At 46.7% G+C, this 21,807-nt stretch overlaps 2 protein-coding genes across 4 annotated transcripts in view; one reads left to right on the top strand and one right to left on the bottom strand.

Moving 5' to 3' along the window:
- The first annotated feature begins 500 nt into the window (after positions 1-500).
- EIF4A3 (eukaryotic translation initiation factor 4A3) lies at positions 501-9,662 on the top strand. The gene is made up of 12 exons (XM_074150173.1): positions 501-743; positions 907-979; positions 2,725-2,791; positions 3,819-3,881; positions 4,327-4,459; positions 5,523-5,603; positions 6,739-6,880; positions 7,635-7,773; positions 8,296-8,411; positions 8,970-9,077; positions 9,163-9,290; positions 9,465-9,662. The coding sequence occupies exons 1-12, from the start codon at positions 572-574 to the stop codon at positions 9,479-9,481; spliced, it is 1,239 nt and encodes a 412-aa protein (XP_074006274.1). The 5' UTR covers positions 501-571; the 3' UTR covers positions 9,482-9,662.
- Positions 9,663-11,643: 1,981 nt separating this feature from the next.
- ATL2 (atlastin GTPase 2) overlaps positions 11,644-21,807 on the bottom strand; it is a 42,425-nt gene continuing 32,261 nt past the window's right edge. Inside the window, exons 10-14 of one of the 3 annotated variants that reach the window (XM_074150107.1) lie at positions 19,847-19,903; positions 18,632-18,703; positions 15,708-16,139; positions 14,219-14,233; positions 14,014-14,121 (exon numbers count right to left, since the gene is read on the bottom strand). In XM_074150107.1, coding sequence (XP_074006208.1) covers positions 14,014-14,121; positions 14,219-14,233; positions 15,708-16,139; positions 18,632-18,703; positions 19,847-19,903 — 684 coding nt within the window. Of the gene's footprint in view, positions 13,602-14,013; positions 14,122-14,218; positions 14,234-15,707; positions 16,140-18,631; positions 18,704-19,846; positions 19,904-21,807 lie in introns of those variants that run through there. The other 2 variants (XM_074150108.1, XM_074150109.1) reach the window with 2 other exon arrangements.

Below are 21,807 nucleotides of genomic sequence, written 5' to 3' on the forward strand. Positions count from 1 at the left end.
TCTTACAGCAAGGCAGCTATCCGTAGGCCGCTCGCCGCGCCTCGCCTGGACGGGTGGCACGGATACACCCCCCGACCCCTGCGCAGGCCCTGGGGCGCCCAAACACCGGGCCGCACCAGCCCTGCCGCCCCCAACGACTACTCACCGCGCCGCCGCGCATGCGCACGCCGCCTCCGCCCACACCCCTCCTCACACATGCGCACGCCTCTCCCCCGCCCGTTCACACTCCTGCGCGTGCGCACGCTGCGCCATCCACCTACCCACGCCAAGGCGCATGCGCACACCGTTCCCTCCCGTCCGTTCCCACTCCCTGCGCATGTGCACACCGCTTCTTCCCTCCGTCCTCACTTCCGCGCATGCGCACGCTGCACGCGCCCTCCCGGCAACACTTTCTGCGCATGCGCGTTAGTGTGACTGGACAGGCCGTTGCGGTTTGCGCGTGCGCACTCCGCGAGCGCCCGAGCGCGCCCCCTCCACCCCTCGCGCATGCGCAGCCGGGCGGCCTCTCGGAGCGCGGCGGCGCCATCGCAGTGAGTGAGGGGCATTGGGCGCGCCAGGGCAGGCTGAAGCCATGTCGGGGTCGGCGGGGTCTGGCGGGACGGCCGGCTCGGCGCGGAAGCGGCTGATGAAGGAGGAGGACATGACGAAGGTGGAGTTCGAGACGAGCGAGGAGGTGGACGTGACGCCCACCTTCGACACCATGGGGTTGCGGGAGGACCTGCTGCGTGGCATCTACGCCTACGGTGCGCTGCGGGCGGCGGCGATGGGGAGAGGAGAGGGAGAAGGGGAGGAGAAGGGGGGTGGGGTGGTAGCGGGGCCTGGATGTGGGGCCTGCGCGGTGCGGCCGCCGCCTGCTCGGTGCTGGGGCTGCCCCTCTGCTGCTGAGGCTAACGGTCGCCTCCACAGGTTTTGAGAAGCCCTCGGCCATCCAGCAGAGAGCCATCAAGCAGATCATCAAGGGGAGAGACGTGATCGCCCAGTAAGTGGGGCTGCCGGTGGGGTGCGGCCTGCCCGCGGGTGGGAGAGGCGTGTGCCTTGGGAGGCTGCGTGCCCTGGAGCGGGGGGTGTCAGTCACACTCGGTGTCTGAAGCGAGATCTGTCACCCGTGGCACTCGGCTGCTGCCTGGCAGGATTGGGGAAATCTCATCACGAGTGATATTAGTGGGAGGTGTCCACGCCCATGGCAGGAGAATTGGAACTAGATGATCTTTAAGGTCCCTTCTAACCCAGACCCTTCTGCGATTCTGTGATACAAGGTGAAATTGGCCAACTTTCACATAGACCATGATCCTAACAGCTCTTAATGTCAAAGTTTATTAGGTTTAGGTATGCCAATGTAATAAGTATTCTGTGAAGATATTGTTTATTTTCAATTAATAGGGCTCTGAGACTCTTGGGAATCAAAGCCAGAGAAGTATGGAGACAACTGCAGTCTCAATCAAGGGAAAAAACAAGCAGAAGAAAATCTATTATGTGTCTAGAGACAAAGAAGGATATGCATCCCACTGAAAAAATTCCTTTCTAGGTCAGTAGTGGGAATTGCTAACCTTCCAAATTGTATTGGCTTACCTAGCATTTACTTTAAAAAAAAAAACTATGTATGACAAAATCATAGAATAGAATCCTAGAATGGTTCAGGTTGGAAGGGACCTTAAAGATCATGAAGTTCCAACCAACCTACCATGGGCAGGGACGCCTCCCACCAGACCAGGTTGCTCCAAGCCCTGTCCAACCTGGCCTTGAACCCCTCCAGGGATGGGTCAGCCACAGCTTCTCTGGGCAACCTGGGCCAGGGTCTCACCACCCTCACAGGAAAGGAGTTCTTCCTTATATCTAATCTAAATCTCTCTTCTTTCAGTTTAAAACGGTTACTCTCTTGTCCTATGGCTCCCCTCCCTGATCAAGAGTCCCTCCCCAGCTTTCCTGGAGCCCCTTTAGGGACTGGAAGGGGCTCTAAGGTCTCCCTGGAGCCTTCTATTCTCCAGGCTGAGCACCCCCAACTCTCTCAGCCTGTCCTCACAGCAGAGGAGCTCCAGCCCTCGTAGCATCTCAGTGGCCTTCTCTGGCCCTGCTCCAACAGGTCCATGTCCTTCCTGTGCTGAGGACTCCAGAGCTGGATGCAGGACTCCAGGTGGGGTCTCACAAGAGCGGAGCAGAGGGGTAGAATCTCCCTCCCTCACCCTGCTGGCCGCACTGCTTTTGATGCAGCCCAGGATGGGGTTGGCTTTCTGGGCTGCCAGTGCACGTTGCCGGCTCATGTTGAGCTTCTCATCCACCAGCACCCCCAAGTCCTTCTCCTCAGGGCTGCCCTCCATCCATTCTCTGGCCAACCTGTATTTGTGCCTGGGATTGCCATGACCCAGGTGCAGCACTTGCACTTGGCCTGGTTGAACTTCATGAGGTTGGCATGGTCCCACCTCTCCAGCCTGTCCAGGTCCCTCTGGCTGGCATCCCTTCCCTCCAGTGTGTCGCGCTGATAAGGACTAAACACGCCAGAGCTGGGGACCCTGCAATAGAGTGCTCTGTCCCCGATACCGCAGTTCTCAAAGCTGCTTGTCTGCAGATCTCTCTGTAATCATAACAAAACTTTGTCAGATACTCTGTTGGCAATATTGACTTCTTTGCAATGAAGGAGTGGCAAAGAGCAGAGGGGTGGAATATGCTGAAGTTGTCTGTCTCGTTTGTCCAGACATCCAGAGTATTCACCAAACATCTGTTTCTCAGGTCACAGTCAGGAACAGGGAAGACAGCAACGTTCTCCATCTCTGTTCTGCAGTGTCTGGATATACAGGTAATTTCATAGTTCATAGCACGTGTTCAGAACATTTTTTAACTAAATCAGTAGAGTCTTCATCATCAAAGCTTTTGGTTTTAGAATGAATAAATGAAGCTTTACATTGAAATCTTTTCATTATGAGCAGTGAACTTCAGACAAGTTTCTGACTGAAAATTTCACCAGACTACTCTGTAACAATTTAGCTGCTAAACCCACCTTGGCAAAATAAGTTCAGATAAATTGTTGTAATTATAAAGTGGCTTTGACAGCTGACCTCTTGCACATACTTTAATATTAGAGGGCTAATTAAATATTAGAGGGCTCCAGCAAGTAGAGCAGCCCTAACAGCATCGACAACCTGTCTCAACAGCTGGTGCCTGTTGCACAGAATGAAACCTAGATTTTTGACTGACAAATGTGTGCTTTTGTTCTAGTCAGGGTTGTTGTGTCCATCTAGTTGTTTTTTAAGTATAACTTCAATGTGTAGATGCTGTTGAATAAAATGATGATTTTCTGGGGGCCATCGCCTGTCACTGCCTGGGGACATAAAAATAAATGTTGCATGTTCTAAACGAAAAGGTCAGCTTTGTGCTTCATTTCTGTTACTTGCTCATAATATTTTTCAAATGTGACACTTTAAAACATTAACTTGGAATCCTTGTGCAATGCAGGGTTTTTATCTCAACTGAACATACGAAATTGAAGTGACTTAAAATTATTTCTGTTCTTTTGCAAGAAAAGTACATGCTTTCATAAGTGTTTTCAGAAATCAGGTTGGAATGAAAAATGAGCTATTGAAGAACTACTTAAGTGCTGTCTTGTCAAAAGTAACTTACTTAAGTGGCTGTTACTGTGTAAATGGTCTGTGTGAGAGCAGCTTTTGAGGTGTACTGACCCTTGCAAACACTAGGTTTTAGCACAAAATTCTATGATTAATTCTTCAGATGTTAATTTAAGAGTACTGTGGGATCTATAATCTCTGTTATGCTGGGATGATATCTGCCCTGTGATTAACTGTCATGTGATCACCTGTTTTAATGAGGTTCGCGAGACCCAGGCGTTGATCTTGGCACCAACTCGAGAGCTGGCTGTACAGATTCAGAAGGTAGGAGCAGCTAAATCGCCCTCTGTAAAGCACATGCAAGGCCTGGGGCCGATTCTCAGGTGTTCCCCAGCAAAGGTCAAAGCACAGCTTTTGCTTTTCCTTTCTGGAAGGAATAACAGATTCTGACAAAGGGCAGTTCTGCTCATCTGCATTATATTTGTTCTTGCTTACACAACCACGTTGGCTAGCAGTTTAAGGTTTTACATATTACTAACTGAAATGTTAAGAACAGCACTTTTAAAGTAGCTGTGATTCCTGGGGAACTGAGTTCACAGTGTTTGAAAGCCTGCTGTTGAGGAGGTTTGGATAACAGACGTTAATAAATCCCTCCAACTGCTTGTGCTTACATCTCTTTCAAAAAAAAAAAAAAACCCTATGGCTGTGCAGGCCTGCATCTCTTCATGAGAGCTCAGTTAATTAAAGCTATTCCTTTGTATCAACACAGGGTCTTCTTGCTCTGGGAGACTACATGAACGTCCAGTGTCACGCCTGCATTGGAGGGACCAACGTGGGTGAAGATATCAGAAAACTAGATTACGGGCAGCATGTTGTTGCTGGCACTCCTGGCCGCGTGTTCGGTAAGGAGATGTGGGAGGCTGCATCACCTCCAGGTTCAGATTTGAGTTGAGCCCTGGGAATCTGCTGCAACTTTTGTGCCCTTATATTTGAAATAGCATGAAAATTACATTTATTGTGACACCACTAATGTAACATTAATGTGAGGTACAACAAGGGAGCAACTTACTGTAGCAATAGATGGAAAAGACTAGAGAGAAATCAACAAGGATAGTATTTGGATTTTCTCTGTTCATATTTCACTTGTAATTGTTGAAGTGTTTCTCTATATGGTGGCATGGGAACTAAGAGTATTTTTAAAGCAGAAAATATTACAGTCCCAGGAAATACTTCAGAATCTTGGAGGAGATAGAAGCTGGGTCTGTCTGAATATCAAAGTTAGGTCCATGTTTTTTGCCATTGCTCTCTCTTTGTTAAATCAGCTGGTACTTTCCAATTTCATTGCATGAAGATTATTATATTTACTGTTCATGGCAGTTACCACAGTGATAGTGTTAGCCTTCAAGCTCACATCTTCTGGATCTCAGAGAAACAGGCACCACTTTCTTACACAAGCACCTGTCACTGGGAGAACATAGAGCTCCACGAGCAGAAAAACCCCAAAACGTTAGCAGCTGCCAAACTGGACTAGCTTTGAAGAGCACACTAATAGCGAGTACTTTTCTGTCACAGTATTAAGGGGTTACACAAAGCCATATGCTCCTTCAGACATGGATTTGCCCAGTGTCATGAAAAATTCATGTAGCATTTTGCATTTCTCACATCCAGCTGCAGTTGCTGTGGGAGACTGGGTCACCTGTCTGGTGCAGTTAGCAAGTGGCATCCCATGGCTCAGACTCCCAGAGCTTCCTTGCAGCCAGTGCTCCCTTAGCCAGGCTGCAGAGACATCTCCCTGGGTGCAGCAGGCACACTGTGGCCCTTGGATGTTGCCTTCTGTCACCAAACACAAGTCTCTGTTGGCAACAGCCTGTCCCTCCTCCGCCAAAATGCCCTGCTGGTGGCTGGGAGCAATGTAGGCTGGCTTGCTTTCAGAGCCTTTTTATCTTACAAAGTGAAATCTTACAGATATGATTCGGCGTCGAAGTTTGAGGACTCGTGCCATCAAAATGCTGGTTTTGGATGAAGCAGATGAAATGCTCAATAAAGGTAAAATATTTTGTCTCCCTTCCTTTCTTCTCACCTCTGAGATTCCACGGTGTCCCAGCTGGCAGTTCCCCTTCTAGAAACAATTGGTTTTGTCAAAGTTAAATGATTATAGTTATTTATAGACTGTAACAGGTTAAACTGCTGAATGTGCCTTGTCTGATTTAGTTTCACTGAATTTTAGATTTGGAAGGGACCATAGAGATCATCTAGTCCAACTCCCCTGCTAAAGCAGGATTGCCCAGAGCACATCACTCAGGACTGAATCCAGGCAGGACTTGAAGATCTCCAAAGAAGGGGACTCCACACCCTCCCTGGGCAGCCTGTTCCAGGGCTCTGCCACCCTCACCGTGAAGAAGTTTTTTCTCATATTTGAGTGGAACCTCCTATGTTCCAGCTTGTGCCCGTTGCCCCTCGTCCTGGCAACCACTGAAAAGAGTCTGGCCCCCTCCTCCTTCCATCCACCCTTTAGATACTTATAAGCATTGATAAGGTCTCCCCTCAGCCTTCTCTTCTCCAGGCTAAAGAGTCCCAGCTCTCTCAGCCTTTCTTCATAAGGGAGATGCTCCAATCCTTGAATCATTTTCGTTGCCCTTCGCTGGACTCTTTCCAGTAGTTCCCTGTCCCTCTTGAATTGGGGAGCCCAGAACTGGATGCAGTATTCCAGTTGTGGCCTCACCAGTGCAGAGTAGAGGGGGAGAATGACTTCCCTCGACCTACTAGCCACACTCTTCCCTATGCAGCCCAGGATTCCGTTGGCCTTCCTGGCCACAAGAGCACACTGCTTGCTCATTGTCATTTTGCTGTCTACCAGGACCCCCAGATCTTTCTCTTCGGAACTTGTCTCCAGCAGGTCCACGCCTAACCTGTAGTTAGTTGTAGTGTCCTTTTCAATAGTTACAGATTCTTGAGCACTGCCTTTCATGCTTTACTGTGTACCACAGCCACATTGTAGAGGATGTGGGAAAATTGGGAAGAGATGAGTAGTACGTGACACTGGCTTTGAGTTACTGATTCACTCATTAACAGCATCTCATAGCATTAGCCCAGTACTGAACTCCAGAACGAGTTGTGAAGGAGCACGATATTTGGAGGAAAGATGTGCTAACTGTTCTGTGCTAATTGATTTGCTTTTCAGGTTTTAAGGAGCAGATTTATGATGTGTACAGATACTTGCCTCCAGCTACGCAGGTGGTTCTGATCAGTGCCACTTTGCCTCATGAAATTCTGGAGATGACCAACAAATTCATGACAGACCCCATTCGCATCTTGGTGAAGCGGTGAGTGATTTTGCTTGGAAGGAACAGGAGCTCTTTGGTTCAGCTTCATACAGTTCGCACTATTAACTGATTTCAATGTGTGGAGTCTCTCTCGTGTTCCTTCTGACTGTTGCAGTTTATCTGGGTGTTTGCGGACATCATCACGTCCTATTTTCCAGCAGAGGCTGACTTGTCTCTCCGACTCAGTCCTTGCCCAGCTTTGTTTGCTGCTGCTCAGCCTGACTGCCTCCCAGCCCATGTATAGCAGTCTCTTCTGGAAATCCATCATTCACACCGGAGGATTTTTGTAGGCCACCTCCATTAAATTGCTATTATATAGCAAGCCAAAAAAGCCTTTAGCTGGCTGGTCCTGAATGCCCTTGGAAGTGTAGCTGATGTCTGGTGGTGTCACAGCTCCTCATGCGCTGGAGCTTAGAAAAAGTCAAGAGGAGTAAGTGTAGGCTCTCACACTGCCCCACTTCCCTTTCTTCAGTCTCTCTTGTCAAGAAGCTTGAATGTAAAAATGATGAGAGCAGAAATGTTTCCCTTCGAAGCTGTGTGTCTAGAGCAGAGAGGGTGCCTCAGGAGTTCGAGTCTGTTGTGTGTGTCACATTGGAGGGCACTCTTAGAGCAGACTTCTCCAGGGACTTTCTAGAACAACTTGGGAGTTGTATATAGACCAAGCACCCCATGGCACACAGGGCAGAGCTGTGATCTCCCTGTTTTATGTAGTCACCTCCTTGTGGTGTGGTATAGCTGTTCTTTTTCCCTATAGTGATGAGTTGACCCTCGAAGGAATCAAGCAGTTTTTCGTAGCTGTGGAGAGGGAAGAATGGAAGTTTGACACCTTATGCGATCTCTACGACACACTCACAATCACCCAGGCTGTCATCTTCTGTAACACCAAGAGAAAGGTACAGCAGCCGCCATCAGACGGGCATGTTACTCTCAGAGGGTGACTCCAAGGAGAATGCTAGGACAAACCTCGTTAAGAGGTCTGGTTGTTTCCCCATTTGGGAATAGTTTAGTAAGAACAGAGGTTAAACATTTGTCTTTGGGATGTGCCTAGCTTAAACAATTGGCTACAGGCCAACCTGATACAGTTCCCTTTTCAGAGAACTAGAACTGATTAGGTAAGAATGTGCTTGTTCTTCTAATTGAATATAATACTATATAATATTATAATAATATAATAATCCTGAAAGAGAACTACATTTTCTGAATAAATGCCCTTAATTCCTTTCCAGGCTCCTAGAGCCCTGTATCACACAGCTGATGCTTTGTAAGGATTATTTACTTCCTTTAGCTCCAAAATGCTGGTTAAAGTGTCTCTCGGTCCCTACCAGCATCTATCTCTGCAAACGTTCTCCAAGCATGACTCGTGCATTGGGCTGTACTGAGCAAAGAGCTAACCCAGGCTGCTTGGCTGCGCGCAGGTAGACTGGCTCACAGAGAAGATGAGAGAAGCCAACTTCACGGTTTCATCCATGCACGGGGACATGCCACAGAAGGAGAGAGAGTCCATTATGAAAGAGTTCAGATCTGGCGCAAGGTAAATGCTTTAAACAGTGTTGATAACAGCATTGCAACCTGAGGGCAGGATTTCTTCTAGTGTTTGAAGGGAACAGGCCTCAAACCCATAAAACCTCTCCTCTCTGAAGGCCTCGTTCAGCTCAAATTAGGAAGAACTCTGATTCCCATCTCTCCTCTGTGGTGTCACAGGGTTGGGAGATTGCCGCTTTCCAAGGAGGGATGCTCATACTTACAGAATTAGGCTGGTTTGTTTTGCTGAAGAAGTTGGGAGTTGCTGCATTTAAAACAAGTGAAGGAAAAAAAGTACTTGGGCTCTGTCCTGTATTTTAAACTCTTAGGAGCATCATATTCTTTCTGAAAGATCAAAACCATCTTGGTACTATTTGTCTTCACTGAAGTTCGGTGGTGCTGCGTGGAACAGCTTTCCTTGCAGCAAAGCGTGGCTGCTGCAGCGTGCTGTGTGGAGGGAGGAGTGCCACGTTGCAGGGGGTGCCCTGTGCTGGAGGCTGCAGTTTCTGAGCCCTCACACCCACCTCAGTGGAGTGGAACAGCCATAACTGTCCTCTTCTCTTTGCAGCCGAGTCCTTATTTCAACAGATGTTTGGGCTAGAGGCCTGGATGTGCCTCAGGTGTCCCTGATCATTAACTACGACTTACCCAACAACAGAGAACTCTACATACACAGGTAAGCTCAGCCTTCGTGTGAGGAGGTGTGGCTGGAGTACCCTCCCCAAGGTGGCTCCATTCGCTCTGTCCTTCTGCTTCCACAGAATTGGCCGGTCGGGCAGATACGGCCGAAAAGGTGTAGCCATCAACTTTGTGAAGAACGATGACATCCGCATCCTGCGAGACATCGAGCAGTACTACTCCACGCAGATTGACGAGATGCCCATGAACGGTGAGTGCAGGCCAGTCCCAGCGAGGCGCTGGTGTGCTGCGGCTGGAAGAGAAACACCAGATGCTTTGATTTTCCACCTGCCTCGTTCTTCCCTGGTGGAGAACCTGGGAGCAGCAGTAGTTGTGCTGTGGCTCTCGGCACACACTTACATTCTCTCATTTTCTCTCGTTTCAGTTGCTGATCTTATCTGAAGGGCTGGGTTCAGCAGGGAGCTGTACTCTTTAGTAGCCTCAATTCTGTTTTGGACCCACATCCTTTTATCATATTGCTGATCATATGCTCTTGAGTTGAGCTGCGCTTGGGAACTTGTGTAAATAATGTCTTTACTCCCGCCCATGTTTTTCAATAAAAAAAAAAAGGAAGTTTTACCATAACCTGTGCTTAATTACTTTAACCCAAGATAGTAACAGGCAGGGAGTTTTGAAATGCTACTGTACATGACTAGTACAGTCAAAGAAAACATTTGCTACGCATATCTAGGTTCATAAAATACAGGGCTTCCTGTTCTCCACCCTTTCGCTATCGCTGGGCCATGCTACCTGAGGCACTCTTTAGTTTCCTTAACTTGACTCTAAGGATCAGCCATCTACAGGAAAAATATGTGGCCTCTCCCTAATCTGCTCTAAGTTATAAGATAACCAGAAAAGAAATTTCCTGTTGTTTATGCCTTTCTGGAGCCAGAAATCACATTACTTGTTGCTCTGGATGAGTATTTCCCCTCCCAAGGAACCCAGGGATTGAGCAGGCACTTGGGAAGGTGAGTGCCTCTAACGTGGTGGCAGCTGGAGAAATACATTGATCAGCATTTCCATGGGCAAGTAACAAAAAGAGCAAATAATCTTACCACCACCTCCACCCCTCTCTGATGCTGCAGCTGGTTACATCTTCCCAGTCGTGTCTCCTCATCGGACTCCCTGCTGCGTGATGCTGTGCCAGCTGTACTCCTCGCAGCGCCCCTGCCTGGCTCTGCTGTAGCCTGAGGCCAGAGCTGGCCGGAGCCGTACTGCTGGTGTGGGGTGTGTTACCGTGTCTCACTCGAGGCTGCTGCTATTAAATGGGTTTTTGCTTGCTCAAGGAGGGCAGGGGGAGCAAGGCCTTAGCACAGCACCTGTCTCCTCCCCGCCATGGATTCCACTGGTGAAGGTCCTTGGTCCCCTCATACCCGGCTCCACGCCCGAGCTGCTATTCTTAACATAGGCAAGAACTGAGAATGAGTAACTTTATTTTACTAAGAACACCAATTCTAAGGTGGTGTCCAATAGAGGCGAGGCTGCTGCAGCTTTGTGCCCCCACGTGCCACCAGCCACCGGGCTGAGCCGGTGTTCCCAGTAGGTGCACACGCCACACACAAGTCAACAGTCCCTACTGGCACAACCAGCACCAGCACTCTCCTCCTGCCTCTCGCCAGCTGACAGGGTGAAGGGCTGTCAGCTCACAATCTGTGGCTCCCTACAGTAACCAGGCAAGGAGGCTCAGTTCACCCAGCAGCTGGCCTCTGGATCACCAGTCTGCTCCAGGAGCTGGCACAGACATGGCCAGTTGCTGGTTCAGCCCACCCTTGCACACACCCCATGGGGACACCCTCAGCAAACAGCCTTCACAACAGGCACACGCGTACCCCTTTTGTTCCTGGCTGTCCCTCCCAGAAGGCGGCACACACAGACAGGGCTCTGCTGAACCCCAACAGTCAGCCTGGACCTCCCTGTCCCTCCAGTTGTCTCCTGCAGAAATAGATGCAAATCCAGCCCAGACTGGGGGCTCTCCCAGGCCCATTACCCTCCTTGCTGGCCAAATCTGGCTCAATGCTCCTGTGCTGACCCACCACAGCTGCTGGCACTCACTTCCCGCTCTCTCCTGGTCCCAACACAAAGCCCCCAGGTACCGAGGTCCCTCTCCCACCACTGGCACCTAGAACTCCACACGCACAGGCACAGAGAGTAGAGTCCCCTCTCCCAGGAAGAGGGGGAGAAATGGAGTCAATGGAGGAAATGGGACAGACAGAGCCAGACAAGAACCCTCACAAGCAACCTGTTGCCACATGACCAGTCCCTTAATCATCTATTTCCCACACTTGCTCCTCCCAAAACATCACCCTTTGATCCCTCCCAACTCCCCAAGTTGGGGATTTTTGCATTTGGTCTGCAACTTGTCAGCACAGTGCTCAGCAACTCCCCCTACGCACTGCTTCAGTCCTCCCTGGGAAGGGTAAAGTCTGGATAAAGCCCTCCAGCTTCTCCATCCACATCCTGGAGAGAGTTCTCTTACCCTCACTGCAGGGCATGGCACAGCCTCAACTCCCCCCGCGTGACTCTAGTCCTTTGACTTATAAAGAAAAACTAATCACCAAAGCATTAGATTGTTTAAATATCAGTATTTAATCTGTACAGTTTGAGAGACGATATCATAAAATGCAACATTCCTACCTCATCTTCAGCATCGTTCACCTGGAGGCGAGACCTCACCTGCAGAGGGCGGGCAACCACCGCTCCCCCACAGTTCCTTTAGTACAAAAGTCACAGTGCAATCGCTTTAGTCTCAGACAGATGATTTCTGGAAGGAGACTGATGAAGCTCAAATGTTGATGGGAATTATTACCATTTAGGAATGCAAAACACCCCAGCTATTGCACACAGTCATTCCCAGCTGAAACTACAGCACTTCAGTATTCAGCTGCCCTTACACCCCACACACCTGGTAATGCCTCAGTTCTTACTGATTTAGTCAAGAGTGAAAATAGAGCCGGTAAGAGGATTTCAGAACGAGACGGTGGTTGGAGGGCAGGGGCTGACAAGTAACTCCGCAAGTCAAGCAGCGTGCTTTAGGTGACCAAAAAGTGTCGCTATGCAGGGGGGGACGAGCCAGACAGATGTCATCTTCCAGAGACAGGCATGAGAGGAACATCAGCTCCAATAGAAAGCCATGAAGTATAACAGACAAATTTGTTCACATAATTGTCAGGATAAGTATTTAACATAGCTTATGTAGTAGAATACATACTCCAACATCTTTTAAAAATAAGCACGAATTTCATTTCATATATACACAACTGATTTTAATCATGTACTGAAAATAAATTACAGGAAATAACTTTAAAATGCAACAGAAGACAAGAGTTTCACAACAAACATTCCCATTGATTTTCCCAAGGGGGTGAGAGATTGCAGTGCTCAAGGTGGGTAAATATCACAAATATATCAAAAAACTTCAAATTGTTGATGCATTCACACATTTACATGAGCCACAAACATTCCTTTACAGGGACTGCACTTAGCTACCACAGAACCAGGTTTTGCCATAAACTACAAAACTTTGATACAAAATTGTATTTATATATTTATATTTCATATACATGCCCTATCTGTGATTTCTTAAAAAATAAAAACTAAACACACTGTACAGACAATCCTAACTCATTGCTTGGTAGCTGTAGGCAACAGTTTTGGATGGAATTTCTCCCCCAGTAGAATTAATGGCAATATTATATACATGAAGGCTAAACTGCAGAAAAGGACAGCTCGGTTCCGATCCACCCCCCCTCTGGCCCAGGTCTGCAAGCACAAAGTGAGACACCCCACGCTCCGACCCCCCCGCCTCCCTCCCAGGTCAGCTCTGCCAGCAGCAGCGTGAGGGACCAACACAGGCGCACGTGTAACACCGCGATACAAGGCAATAAAGCAAGATACACATCGTGATGGAGCGGCTCGAACGGCTTCACTGACTTGACCCCCTTGATCATGAAGGGCTGGTCAGAGGCGGGAAGGCAGGATGTTACGAACCCGGGTCCCACTGGCAAGAGCACACCTTACCTGGGCCTGATAACGACACTTCCCTGAAACGCCCTCCCGCAGAGGAGAGATTCCCACCAGGAGCCAGAGACTGCATTAACTCTAACACTGGGGGGAGGTCCCTCCCCCCACACACACCTGCACGGTTCACCAGGACTACACAGAAAAGGGACACCCTTCTTCCCACCCCCGCCGTCTCCACAGCACCCGTTTGTCTCGGAAGCAGAGCACTGACAAACTTACTCTTCCCAGGTGATGGCAGCAATCTGTGAAGCCAGTCACACTAAACTACTTCTACAGTTGATTGTAAACTTTGGTTTATTTTTATTTATTTTTATTATTGAGTTCTCATGGTACAGCAAGCATGTCTAGGATGAGAGGGCAGAGTCGAAGAGGAGACGAACTGTCAGTCTGTCTTTAGTCTGGCATGGTGAGACACCTGCTCGGTCAGGCCTGCTTTGATAGAGTTTTTTACAGACTGCCTCATATGATCCTCCATCAAATTATCACTCATGGGCTTCAACACCTGTGGAATGAGAAACGTGCAAAAGAAACAAAAAAATGAGGTAACCAAGGAAAATAAAATATAAAAACATACAAAGAGATGAGACTTGAAATAATGAAAAAACTCAGAATGCTGAAGTCTGACACAAACTGGCATGAACTGAAAGAGAAATGAGTTTTGCTGCTACAGTAATGAGGTTAAATCAGTCACATGCTATGGACACAAGTGATATCCCTCCTACACAGCAGTATTTCACTGAATTCAAACCACTGTACAGTTCCTAGAAGATGGATGTGCAATTCCATACCCTATATGCAGCATCAGTCTGGTATGGTTACAGCATTTATGCAGACCGGCCCAGACGGTCCAGCTTATTGTCCTATATGTGTAAGTGTGAACACTTCAGATACAGAAAGAAAGTTAAAAATACTGGCTAGTTTTTCTTCTTGTTATTGTTGGATGAAAGTCGCTGTCGTGGCACTGATGTAAGAGCACGGCGAATCGTTCGGCGTCTAAGGACTTCAAAGAGTTTGGAAAACACCTAAAACACGAATTCAGGTGTTAGGAAAAGTGGCTCTTAGAAGGCAGCAGAAAAAGTCAAGTTCAGAAAAAGAAACTGATTGCCAGTAACTTCTCACCTTCCTGGGATTCCTCTGAAGCAAGGAGGGAAAAGAAAGGCCAATTCAGATTCAGAAAAATCAACAGCAAGAACATGGTATATAATCAGAGCGACTCATACAGGAACCATAGCGCTTTGGATATTACTGGTGACATGCAACAGCAGCAGCAAGCTCTTTTGGAGACCACCTCCCCCTAGCCCACAAAAGGCAAGCTCCCGCTGGCACGAGCCAAGTTCTCCCATTCCAGGGAAAGTCAGCCGACAAACAAAGCCTTTTGTGCCCTGAGCATCCTACAGCAGCAGCCGCACTCAGCGAGCGCTACACATGGAACCGACACCTTCCCCTTCCTTTGCAGCGCTCTTCAGCCCCAAACACCAAGGTAAGAAACTACGGTAGTACAGGACAGCCTCAGCTGTAATCACTAGTTAGGGGTGTAACTCAATTTAGTACCCTGATGCTCATTTCCCTCCTATTATTAGAAATCCACTTTTTCTGCTCCAGTGTAACTCATCACCTTACCTGGTTGCTCAGAAAGACCCAGTGTTCCACTGCTTATGATGGGCCTTGAACAGAGTAATTTTTCAGATGCCAGAGAGCCTCTGTACAGAAGGCTCCAATTAGTTATCTGCTCTGGCCTTGCAGGACCCATCTAATGTTATCCCAGGTAAGCTCAGTGAGCCCTTTATTTCTTGTACCCATAGCACCAAAGCGTTTCTCTTCTGCTGGCACTGGACCATAGATACTCAGAGTGCTCCAAAACACTACTTGTGAGAGTTGGTCAGGAATTCTCTACATTGGCTTTACTGACACAGCTGTGTCAACTGGATTCAGGCAGGAAAATCTCTGTAGAGAAGGCTTTCTCCTCCAGCTTCGGTACTCTTACACTCATGTCATGTCTTCTTTCAGGAATTAGACTGTCTGGCAAGTATTTCTTGCAAGAGCAGTTGCACTAACTGAAGCTGTCACAGACAACACAAGTCATCCTGAAGGAAGACACCTGCTGTACATCCTCTTGTAGCAGTTGCTGCAAGTCATCAGCTAGTTCTCTCTGAGGTGTAACAAGCCATCCAGTGTCACACCATCAGGTGAGGTGAGGGAGGGCAGCAGTGTTTCACCTTCCCCATTTCTTGCACCACCTGAAATATTTTATCCACCACTTCATAAGGCAAGTTTATCACTTTAAACATACCTTTAAAAGCAGAATTCCTTGCTCTGAAAAAGTAACAAGATTTTTAAAGAGTCCCTCCACTCTTCACCATCCAAGCATCTAGTACGGCTGGTGCAGTGTTAATTTAACTTACACTTTTTTGATAATAACCTATGTTTGTTTAACATCCTGTGTGTGGCATCCCCTACCGAAGAGAGCACTCACACTTCTGAGCTGATTTTCCCTTTGGCAGCACTAGCATTCTCCATTAAGCCTAGACCAGCTTTTCACTCAGCGCTGAACAGAAACTGGTATGTCTGCTCGAGAAAGGAAGATTTTGCATTAAAAACAGATACCAACCTGTTCCCATATAGCTTCGGCGATCTGATCGATGGCTGTTCCAACTTCTCTGAACTCCCCAGAGTACTTAACGTATGCCCAAGTACAAAATGATATAAGAGCCATCCCCAGCACAAGATTACACAAGGTAGCTATGGAGTTCATACCAAGGAACCCAGTCAGTCCTGAGGTTATATACATGGCAAACATGACTGCAAATAGAGTGGCAGGGGTACGAGCAGCATAAAAGATGTTTTTGCCATCGTTGTGCTTCACAAAGTTTGCATAGATCTCATCTATTTCCACTTCAAGTTGTTCCTGGTAGCGCCGACAGAACTCCTCCCCTCCCATCTTCTTCACCGAGCGGAACTGCCTGACAGCTGACTCTCTGAAATCCTGGTGCTTCCGCTCAAGGTCCGATGGGGCAATGTAAGGCTTATCTCCCCCACAAACCTGTTAAAGCAATCAGAGAAAAGGTCATCACACCCTGACTACAGAAAGCAAACCTGCTCCTCACTGCCCCCCTCTAAAGCCAGCATCAGACTACTCCCTGCAGCTCTCTCGGCTGGAGCTCTGGAGTCCTGTCTCAAGCGAAGCAGCTGAAGGTACTCTGCATCATGGCGCAGCAAGAGCCTTTCCTGTCTCACCACATACAGAGCTCTAGCACATGACTGAACTCATACTTTCAACTGTTCCCCTTCGGCAAGCCCAGAAGGACAGGACATAGGTCACATGTACCTTCCTGTTATGAACGGGTGAAAAAAAGGACCACCAGGAAGTAGAGAAAGCTTGGCTTGAGGAAGGCTAAGGAGAACTCTGAAGGCCACAAGCCCTCCCCCCTCAGCTTTTTACTCCTGGTCACTCATCTCAGCGAGAAGGTGAGTGCAGGACTTGGAAAAACAGCATCAGTTTTGCCCAGTCAATAAGCATATTCCTGTTTATTGCTGCCACTAGCAGGCTCCATGGAACTTACCAGGTGATATGAATTAACAAGAACTAGCTGCTAACATCTTTAGCCTATTCTTCCCTAGACTGCCCTCTAGACTTGATTCTGATCAACTTGTGAGAATACATTTCTGAAGGGATGAGACCACGGACTCAAATGGGTACCCACAATGATCTTCCTCTCCCTGAATCTGCATGGGTATCAAAATGGTTAGACTCCAAGGACTTCTACTCTTTAAGACTGATTTCTGACCTCTTGAAAGCTATGATTAGAGATTACCTAGGCCAGAGACATACATACTTCAGATCAGCTCCAACTCCTCCAGATCCTCAGTCAGACTATGTCTAAAAACTGAAGATTCTTTCCATATGATGTCAAACAACCACTTTCCTTCTCCTGCCTCAAGGCAGGCTCATCACAATGCTTTTCATCTCATGTCTTGACTGCAGCAACTTTAACGTTGTCCTGCTGCTATCTCTTCAGCAGCACACATAGAAGATTACTTTCTCAGAGTACAGCATCCCCTTTCTGCCTCACAAAACGCATGGCTTCCCTGGCCAGCTTCTTCAAGGCAGACCTCACTAGCCTCATCCTCCAAAGCAGTCTTCTTACATTGTGCAGGGAGCATTCAACACCAGAAGCTGCTGCTGAATCAAGACCACCAGACAAATAACTGCCACTGTTTTCTTATCCTCTGTGTGGCTGCAACTGCTGTTCGTTACCTTTACATTAGGTGGACAGTATTTTGGTTATGCACACTCAGCAAAGGAGGGCTTTGGTTCATAAGGAAAACTCTGAAGCTACAGTGAGAACTATCTTTACATAATCCAGTCTTAAATCCAAAGAGTTCCTACTTCTATTCCTAAAATTAGAAATTTCAGAGCTGTGTCACATTAAGAACATCTGAGGCATCTGGATGAAAAACAATTCGAGACATTTGTACATATCTCTACAGCAATATAAAAATACACAGTACTAGGGAACATTACTATGGAAACAAAGAGAACATCTGTTCCTTTTTATTCCTTGTCCCAAGTAAGAAACCTACAACTACAGTGTCTCAGCCGCCGTTGGAGATTCAAAGTAGAAAGGCAGACTTAGCATTTATTATAAACAACCTGTTTACCATTTCAAGAGATTTTTCAGAATGGAAATAAACAAGAGAGTCCCTCTACAACAGCAGAACATTCTCAAAACAGACTGTTCAACAGGAACAGGCTGGTCTGCCATTAGTGTTACATCTGTCTTGAATTTCAAAATGGAAAGCTACTTCAGTGATTAAGACCAGAATTAGCCTAGTTAATGGGGAGCTATGTTTGCAGCGAGCTACCACACCTACTGATCTTTTCCGATCATAGAATTTCACAATCAGCATAGTCCTGTTAAGCTTTAAGAGACATGTAATTGTTTTCAAAATTTCCTATGATAAAACCTTGCATAACAGTACATTCAAGTATGAATTCTACCCAGAAATTTGGTTTGCAGTGTTGTAATTCACTATCTTCAAGAGAAGCAGCAAACAGAAAATGATATATACAGCTTTTTCAGATGAGATAATTCTTCTATTTCAAGGGGTTTTTTTTAAACTTTAGAATAATTTTAATCCTTGCATTTGACAGCTAATGAATGACCACAATTCAGAAGCATGAGATTATAGTACTGGAACTCTGCCCTTGTGTGACCCTGGCCCACCAAATGTCTCCTCACCTGTTTGCCCATTTCACATCGCAGGATTTTAAGATGTCTGTCAAGAGCAGCAGGGGGAACTAACAGGTGGTCTCTTACAAACAAGCCCATTCCCCTACCTCCCCAGGATTCTTTGAGACAGAAATTGCTGGTTTTTGCTACATCACACATCTAACCTTAGAGCAGAGCACAGAAAATGCAGGAGTACTGGCCCTAAGCTACTCTTCTCCATGCTCACAGCCAACACCAAGTAGAGAGAAAAAACAGAGAGCCTGTATTTGCATGTAGGCAGTTAGAAGTTGTGTCATCGTACCTGCTCCATGCCTTTACTGTACAAGTCTTTTGCTCCTGCCACAGCAGCAAGATTGTTTGCCTCAGCTGTTGCCTAGAAGACATTGAGCACTATGTATTAGCACAGAGTTACCAGCAAGTTACACACACGTAGTTACACTGCCAAACACACACCCCCAACCTCCAAAGCTTCAGATTGCCAGCAAAACACCCCACAAAACCAGGAAAGTTAGCAATATACATTAAAATAGATTACTGACTAGGAATATTTTCTTCAGCTTTCTAGTACAGCTGCAGACAAAATCCCATGTGCTCATACAAACTTTTCATCATGAGCAATCTATCCTGAATGCTCTATTGTTAATAAGCAAATAAGGATGACTAAACTACTAAACATTAATCCTGATACATCACTACCAGTGAGGAAAGAAGCAACCTGGTATTATTTCTGCTTTATATATGTGCAGGTTTTGTGTCAGAATTTATAAGAATTTAAGTCTATTTTCAATCCATGTCTTGTCAGGGACAGTTATTCTAGCTAATGCTGCAAGATGTCACCTTCTGTATCTCCCAGTCACATTTATGGCATGCTAAGTAGAGGAAATGATAGCAGCCTTTGTTTCATTGTGATGAGTTTTCTGAACTCCCCCAAAAGTCTAAAGATTTGATGCCTTGAACGACAAGAAAACACCCAGAACAGTCATGTTTTAATGAAGTGACAAGAGCAAACTCAAAAAAGCCAAGTCTTACAAACACAAAATGATTAAAACTGACCCTACAGCCCACACTTCAGTGAAAGCTCTTCATCCCAAACAATGCAAGGGTTCAACACACAGCTTTGCACAATCAGTTTGTGTTCAGACTGCTTTAAAGCTGATTACATCCTCTTTGGATCAACCCAGAAAAGAAACCTCAATGCAGTTACCCAAGTCTGAACGGCAAAATATATTCTTGAAGACAAACAGCAAGTCACAGGAAACACATGCTTAGAAATTGAAGCAGCTAAAGGAACCCAACCAACCAGACATACCCCTGCTCCCCTTTGTAGGTAGAACTAAGGGAAGACACAAATGTGTACCCAGACTACACAGTTCAGGTGGCTTTCAAAGTGCACAGCTCCTTCAAGAACTACAGTTCTGTGTGCAGGAGCTTCAGACCCACTGCAGTCATGGTCTTCAACTGCAAAGAGCTTGCAAAGTACATATCATCTATCAGATTATTTAAAAGAAAAAAATACCTGCAGCATAGATTTTGGATGAGGTAGCTCCTCTCCTTGATAGATTTTAATATAAGCCTAAATGGGAGAAAAAAATAAAAAGGTTTTTCCTAAACATTTATGATTGAGGAGAAGGAGAGAAGAAGGACGATATAAAGATCAAGCTCGTTGATTATTCCTTTGTCATAATGCTAAATACTCAATTAAGCAAGTTTCTTCATACAAGTCTGGCATTCTCACAGTTATCCCTAGTGCTTTAATCCCTTTACTTTCCTGTGCATTTGAGGCTGGGGCCTGGCAGGGTAGCAAGCACCTTGAGAAGACATGGCCACTATCTCAAGAAGTGACAGGCTTGACAGTAGGTTTCTGCTCCCTCAAATACATAAAAAAAGTCTTTACTGGGCAGGGAATCTTCACCCAAAGAGTGAAGATGACTACTCCGCACAGCCTTTCTGGCAAGAGGTCTATCCAAACACACCCCAGTGCTGGGAGAACCAGTACTTACATTTCCCCACACGCCTTGCTCCCTTCAAGTGTGGGAATAATAATTTTAAAAAAAAAAGCAGATCAAAGAAGTACTGCAGACAGAGCTGAGCTACCAAAATACTTCTGGAAGCCAAGCAAGTGGCCGATCCCTCTGTTCCTCATCCCATCAACCATCAGGTGCCCTTTATTTCACCAGGGTTTCAGAAGGCTGGAAGAGAACACATCCTTCATGTCTTGTCCAGCCCACAAGCTGGCTGGAGGCACAGCTCTTTGGGACAGACAAGGGGAGGGGGCACAGCAGACAGCAGTAGTCATTCCAGCACTTCGGACAAGCTGCACAAGTCACACCAACAAGGCCCTCAGCCCCTCAGAAGCTGGGCAGTTACTTTTCTTCATGCTACTACTGCCCCCCCTCGCCCCCCCCAGGCTTTTCTACAAGCCTCTGCCCTGAGGATTTCTCTCTGTAAAGGAGAGAACAAGGTTAATCCATGTCCCTATATACCCAATGCTCTAGGTTGTAGGACAACCTACAAAGACATATAGAGTTATACAGGAGACTGTTCCCTTGACACCCTCCTTGCTTCTGTGGCTATTTCCTCCAAGTAACAGCTCTCCAGTTTCCAACTCAGACTTCTCAATCTCAGCTGTAGATGCACAGTCCCGAGGGAACAGTCCCCTTTCCTTACATAAGCACTGTGTTTGTGCAGCAGCCTGCACAGCTGCTCCCAACCTGCATGCAGGACACTAACTGGGCAGCTTTTCAAGAGAGGAGGTCTTACGCTCAGTTTTTAGGGCGCAGTCCTTCCTAAACTGCTGTTGAATATGCACTCCATACATTGCATAGGATCAGGCCTTACCAGAGAAGAAAGTGGAACAAAAAGCAGCACACAACCAGACTGTTGATTTTTTTGCTTGTCATAACAGCCATGACTTCTGCATCCCATATCATGTCTTTCCTTTATAAAAGTTACTTCATTTTACAAGTGTTAAGAAGTTCCGGTCTCAGATTCCTCCCTTGCATAGCTTTTTTATAAAGATCAGCCCAACTCTGTTTTACCTTTAACATGCATTCTCAAAAGTAGTAATACAAAATTAACATCTTTAGGAATGAGTACCACTTTCTCCTACCAAGCCAACTAAGCCATTCCAATTCAAAAAAAAGGTACACACATCAGACCTGGTGATGCAGGGATTATGTTATCACATTTCTGCTGGTGTCACCATGATACCAAAACAGCTCAAGAGTTTAACAGCTGCAAGTATCGCACACAAACATTTCAGAGCATACAGTGGTACTGCACATGCAAGTGTTTAGAAAGCATCTTCCTTGCATGTTAAAAATCCAGAGGGGAGTATCTGAAATTTTCACTGCATACCTAGCAGTTCAAGAGTTGGTTTTCTATCTGTACAATCTACATGAGATACTCTTAAAAAAAAAAAAGGGCAAAATATCCAGAGAAACTAGGATTCCAAAGTAGGAAAAAAGTCTCTAATAC

The sequence above is a fragment of the Numenius arquata genome, chromosome 7, assembly GCF_964106895.1.
Source record: "Numenius arquata chromosome 7, bNumArq3.hap1.1, whole genome shotgun sequence".
NCBI lineage: Eukaryota > Metazoa > Chordata > Aves > Charadriiformes > Scolopacidae > Numenius > Numenius arquata.

Bases quoted from the DNA above. Each gene is read 5' to 3' on its own strand.
- EIF4A3 (XM_074150173.1), top strand. From the start codon at position 572: ATGTCGGGGTCGGCGGGGTCTGGCGGGACGGCCGGCTCGGCGCGGAAG. The intron at 6,881-7,634 runs GTGAGTGATTTT...TTTTCCCTATAG, and splicing joins ATTCGCATCTTGGTGAAGCG to TGATGAGTTGACCCTCGAAG. The intron at 8,412-8,969 runs GTAAATGCTTTA...TTCTCTTTGCAG, and splicing joins GAGTTCAGATCTGGCGCAAG to CCGAGTCCTTATTTCAACAG.